The sequence below is a fragment of the Myotis lucifugus genome, unplaced genomic scaffold, assembly GCF_000147115.1.
Source record: "Myotis lucifugus unplaced genomic scaffold, Myoluc2.0 scaffold_793, whole genome shotgun sequence".
Classification (NCBI taxonomy): Eukaryota; Metazoa; Chordata; class Mammalia; order Chiroptera; family Vespertilionidae; genus Myotis; species Myotis lucifugus.
In genome coordinates, this window is record NW_005871841.1 from 299,421 (window position 1) to 303,834 (window position 4,414).

At 54.3% G+C, this 4,414-nt stretch overlaps 1 protein-coding gene across 1 annotated transcript in view; it reads right to left on the reverse strand.

Annotated features, from left to right (window-relative positions):
- Window positions 1-2,609: 2,609 nt before the first annotated feature.
- Window positions 2,610-4,414, reverse strand: part of LOC102420846 (leukocyte-associated immunoglobulin-like receptor 1) — a 5,919-nt gene continuing 4,114 nt past the window's right edge. Inside the window, exon 7 of the mRNA XM_023747100.1 lies at window positions 2,610-2,707. Coding sequence (XP_023602868.1) covers window positions 2,610-2,707 — 98 coding nt within the window. The remainder of the gene's footprint in view (window positions 2,708-4,414) is intronic.

Sequence of the window (4,414 nt, forward strand, 5' to 3'; positions counted from 1 at the left end):
AGTAGGAAGACTGGGGACCGAGCCTCTCTGGGGTGCATGGCCTGTGACTCAGAACAGTGATTCAGGCCCCCCACGCGGGTCTGCGTCCCCGGCCACGTAGAGCTCGTCGACCTTTGGCAGCTTAGGGAATGTTTCGCTCCCCAGTTTTTCCAAGAAAAACGGAGAAAGGACTAGAACATACCTTAGAGCAGTGGTTCTCAACCTTCCTAATCCGCGACCCTTTAATACAGTTCCTCATGTTGTGGTGACCCCCAACCATAAAGTTATTTTCGTTGCTACTTCATCACTGTAATTTTGCTCATGTTATGAATCATCACGTAAATACCTGCTATGCAGGATGTATTTTCATTGTTACAAATTGAACATCATTAAAGCATAGTGATTCATCACAAAAACAATATGGAATTATATATGTGTTTTCCGACGGTCTTAGGCGACCCCTGTGAAAGGGTCGTTTGACCCCCAAAGGGGGCGCAACCCACAGGTTGAGAACCGCTGCCTTAGAGGGTTTGGCCCAGGATTCAATGTGTAAACATTTGACAGAACGAAAATAGAAGTTACACCATTGTAAACGCTGGCTGAATCTTTGTTGAACTTTTAAAAAATATTATTTTAATGGAGAATAACATTTTTAATGCCTGCAACAGCCACGCAAGCATCTTATCTTTTCTATTAAAACAGCAACCACAAAAACCCGCAAAATTAATCCGAACGAGACGCGGGCGCCCCCTAGCGGTCCTCAGGGTAACATCTCATTTTAACCTGATGGGGCAGCAGGTCTGACCCCACAAGTGGCAGGAATTTGGACCCGTCCCCCCACAGGGGCTCTGTCTCCCAGCTCATGGCGAGGGGTCCCGCTCTGGGGTCGGGGTGCCTCAGACCCCAAATGTTTCTTTGTGGAGACAGCCCTGGGCAGCGACCTTTGCAAGCCCAGCGGCCATCAGCAACCTTGCTGAGCAGCCGGGTGGGCAGTCCTGAACAGACATTGGAATAACAGAGGGGCCTGGCCGGTGTTTCTCAGTGGTTAGAGCGATCCCGCGCATCAAAGGCTCTCGGGTTCGATTCAAGGGCACGTACCTGGGTTGCAGGTTCGATCCCCAACCCGGTTGGGGTGTGTGTGTGAGGCAACCAATCCATGTGTCTCACATCCATGTTTCTCTCTCGCTTCCTCCCTTCCACTCTTTCTAAAACTCAATGGAAAAATTATCCTGGGGTGAGGATAGAAATAATGAGGTGGGGAGAGATCTATGGGGGAAAAAGGAGACATATGTAAAACTTTCAACAATAAAGAATTTAAAGAAAAGAAAGAAAGAACAAGGGGACCCAGGAACGAGGATGGATGTGTTCAGATAACTGATTCCTGAGATCTGCCCCCGTGGTCAGTGACCCGGGGTCAGGGAGGCGTGGGGGTCACTGTGGCATTTGAGAAAACTGGGGGGCTCTGCCCCACGTGGGGAGGGACAGAAGAGGAAGAGCAGGTTCAGGAAAACAGGGTGCACAGCACAAGTGTGTGTGTGGGGGGGTGCCTCTGGGGCAACAGCCACCACGGGGGCCACGCCCCTGCCCTGGGCAAAGACCAGCTGTCAGAATGTGTGTGATCAGGGGAGTGTGACCCTTACAGCCAACAGGCCCTGAGGTGTGAGGACTCACCTGGATGGAAGGCAATTTCCCACCCATGTCAACAGGTGAGCGTCACTCAGCTCCCCAGGAGGCGTGGCCTAAATCCTGTGACCAACAGGAAGTGTGAGGGGTAGCAAGGCCCACAGGCAAGGAGATGCTGGCCACTGGAGACAGACTGTCACTCACAGTGCCCGGGGGAGGGGCCCCCAAAGAGCCCCAGGCTGGTCAGAGGAGAGGGGTGGGGGGTGGGGGGATCCCAGGCAAGGGCCTTTGATCTGGTTTCCACTGGGAGGAATTGGGGAGACAGGGTGAGCAGCTGAGCAATGGCTGCTTTAATGCTTGCAGTGGGCCCCGGGGTGGAGGGGATGGTGCGAGCTGCCTGGCCCCTGGTCTGGGGATGATTAGGGCAGGGGGATCGTGGCCCAGAGAGAGAAAGCCCCACAAAAGGGGTGGTGGGGTGTGGGCTCAGGATGGCTGGTTTGTATCTGAAGGGTGACCCCAGCAAGAGGATTCCTATATATATTTTTAATCCTCACCCACGGATATTTTTCCATTGATTTTTAGAGTGAGTGGGAGAGAGAAAGAAAGATAGAAACATCGATGTGGGAGAAACACATGGACTGGTTGCCTCCCGCTAGAGCCCTGACCAGGGCCCAGGTCAGAGAGGAGCCTGCCACCGAGGTTTGTGCCCTTGACCAGAATCGAACCCAAGACCCTTTGGTTTGCAGACCGACGCTCTATCCACTGAGCCACACCAACCAGGGCAGGAAGAGGACTCTTGCTCAGAGGTTGGGGCAGCCGTGAGGGAGGCAGGAGGCCAATGCCAGGGGACGCAGGCATCTACAGGGTCACCGAGGACAAGGTGTGCCCGGCGGGCTCCTGTGGGACGGATGTGAAAGCGTCAGGTCTACAGACCCTGACACGTGGCCAGTACATGGAGGCACAGCAGGCTCTGCTCCGCGCAGTCAGGCTGGGAGCCAGGGCCACCTTCAAGGTGTGGCGTCCAAGGTCACCCAGGACGTCAGTTCCAGCAGCGAAGGGGAGAGCCCACCTGGGGCCCAGAGGAAGCCCACGGACAGACTCGGTGCTGAGGACAGAATAAGAGCCCCCCAGCGATGCCCGCGTCCTATTCCTTGGAACTATCTGGTATCTGGAGATCGGAAGAGGAGCCAGGGGTCCAGGTGGACCCATGTCATCCCAGGGGCCCTGCTCAGAGGGAGGCAGGAGGGTCAGAGACTGAGGGAAGGAGACGCCCCCGGTCAGAGAGCGGGATTTGAAGAAGCTGCCGTGCTCCCTGACGATGGAGGAAGGGGCTGCAAGCCAAGGAGGGCAGGCGGCCCCACGAAGCTGCCCAAGATAACGAGACGGATTCTCCTTTACTGCTCCCCCACCCCCTGAGGGAGTGCAGCCCTGCCAGCACCTTGATCTTAGCCAATGAAACTGACTTCAGGCTTCTGGCGTCCTGACCTATAAGATAATACACTGTCTTGTTTGAAGCCATGAAGTGTGTGGTCATTTGTTACAGCAGCCACAGGAAACGAATCCTCTCACTTTAGGGGAGGAGTCAATGCAAACTTACTGGGCAAAACAGCACCCAATCCCAGTCTTGAAGGGCATGAGCTAGGGGAGGGGAGGAAGGTCAGATCAAGGACACGCTGGAGAGCTGGGTAGGAACAATTAGTTTGGAGAATGCATGGTGTCCAGTGGGGATGAGCCTGGGGTGGGCGTGGGAAGTGGGAACGGGCCGTGTCCCTCAGAGGGGACTGACAGCCCGAGGGACCCTCCTGTGCCACCATGGCCTCGCCAAACCTGTGCCCAGCCCACACATGTGTCCAGGATGTGGGTGTAGGCATGTATATGGGTTTGTACCAGTGTGTGCATGTGCATTTGTGCCTTCACAGGCATGTGTGTGCATGGGGTGTGGGTGTATGCATGTATATGCATTTGTACTAGTGTGTGCATGTGTGTGTGTGTATGTGCATGTGCATTTGTGCCTTTACAGGCATATGTGTGCACGTGGTGTGGGTGGGGGTGTGGGTGAGGGTGTACGCTCTGCACCCTCACCCAACCAAGCGACCCCTTAGATGTCTGTGCACTCATGACTAAGAACGTCACTCAGATCAGAAATCATCGATGCCTTTATTTTTTCTATCTTTTTCCCCTTACTAAGTATTGAGCATCTGTGGAGGCAGAGACTGGGGACCGGGGACCATGTACCCCAGCTCCTCGTGCAGGGCTGCCATAGTTGGTTGTGTGAAAACATTTATTGATGCACGAGGTGAAGCAGGATTCAGAGACAATGAGGCATCCGAGATTCGCTGCATAAATATGGCCCAGGTTCAAGGCCAACAAGTGGAAAGTCTTTAGAGTCGGCTAAGAAGATGGTTCCAACAGTCTCTGGGGGGAAGGTGGGGATTCACAGGGCATGGCTGGAATGAGCTGGGTGACTGTAGGACTGTAGCTGGGTCTCTGGAAACAGCCCACCAACTGTAGCTGGGTCTCTGAAAACTGCTGGGCAATAGTAGCTGGATCTCTGGAAACTGCCAAACAACTGTAGCTGGGTTGCTAGAAACTGCTGGACAATTGTAGCTGGGTCTCTGAAAACTGCTGGACAACAGTCGCTGGGTCTCTGGAAACAAGTGTTATATGGGTGCTCCAAGCAGCTGGTGGATTGTAGGGGGCGGCCCTGGTGAATGAACCTCCTAGGTGTTGAGTAAGGGTCCCCCGACTCCAGCTCTCGCCTCCAGGAGAAATGAATAGATGGCTGTGAAGAACGGGGTGATTGCACAGGGAA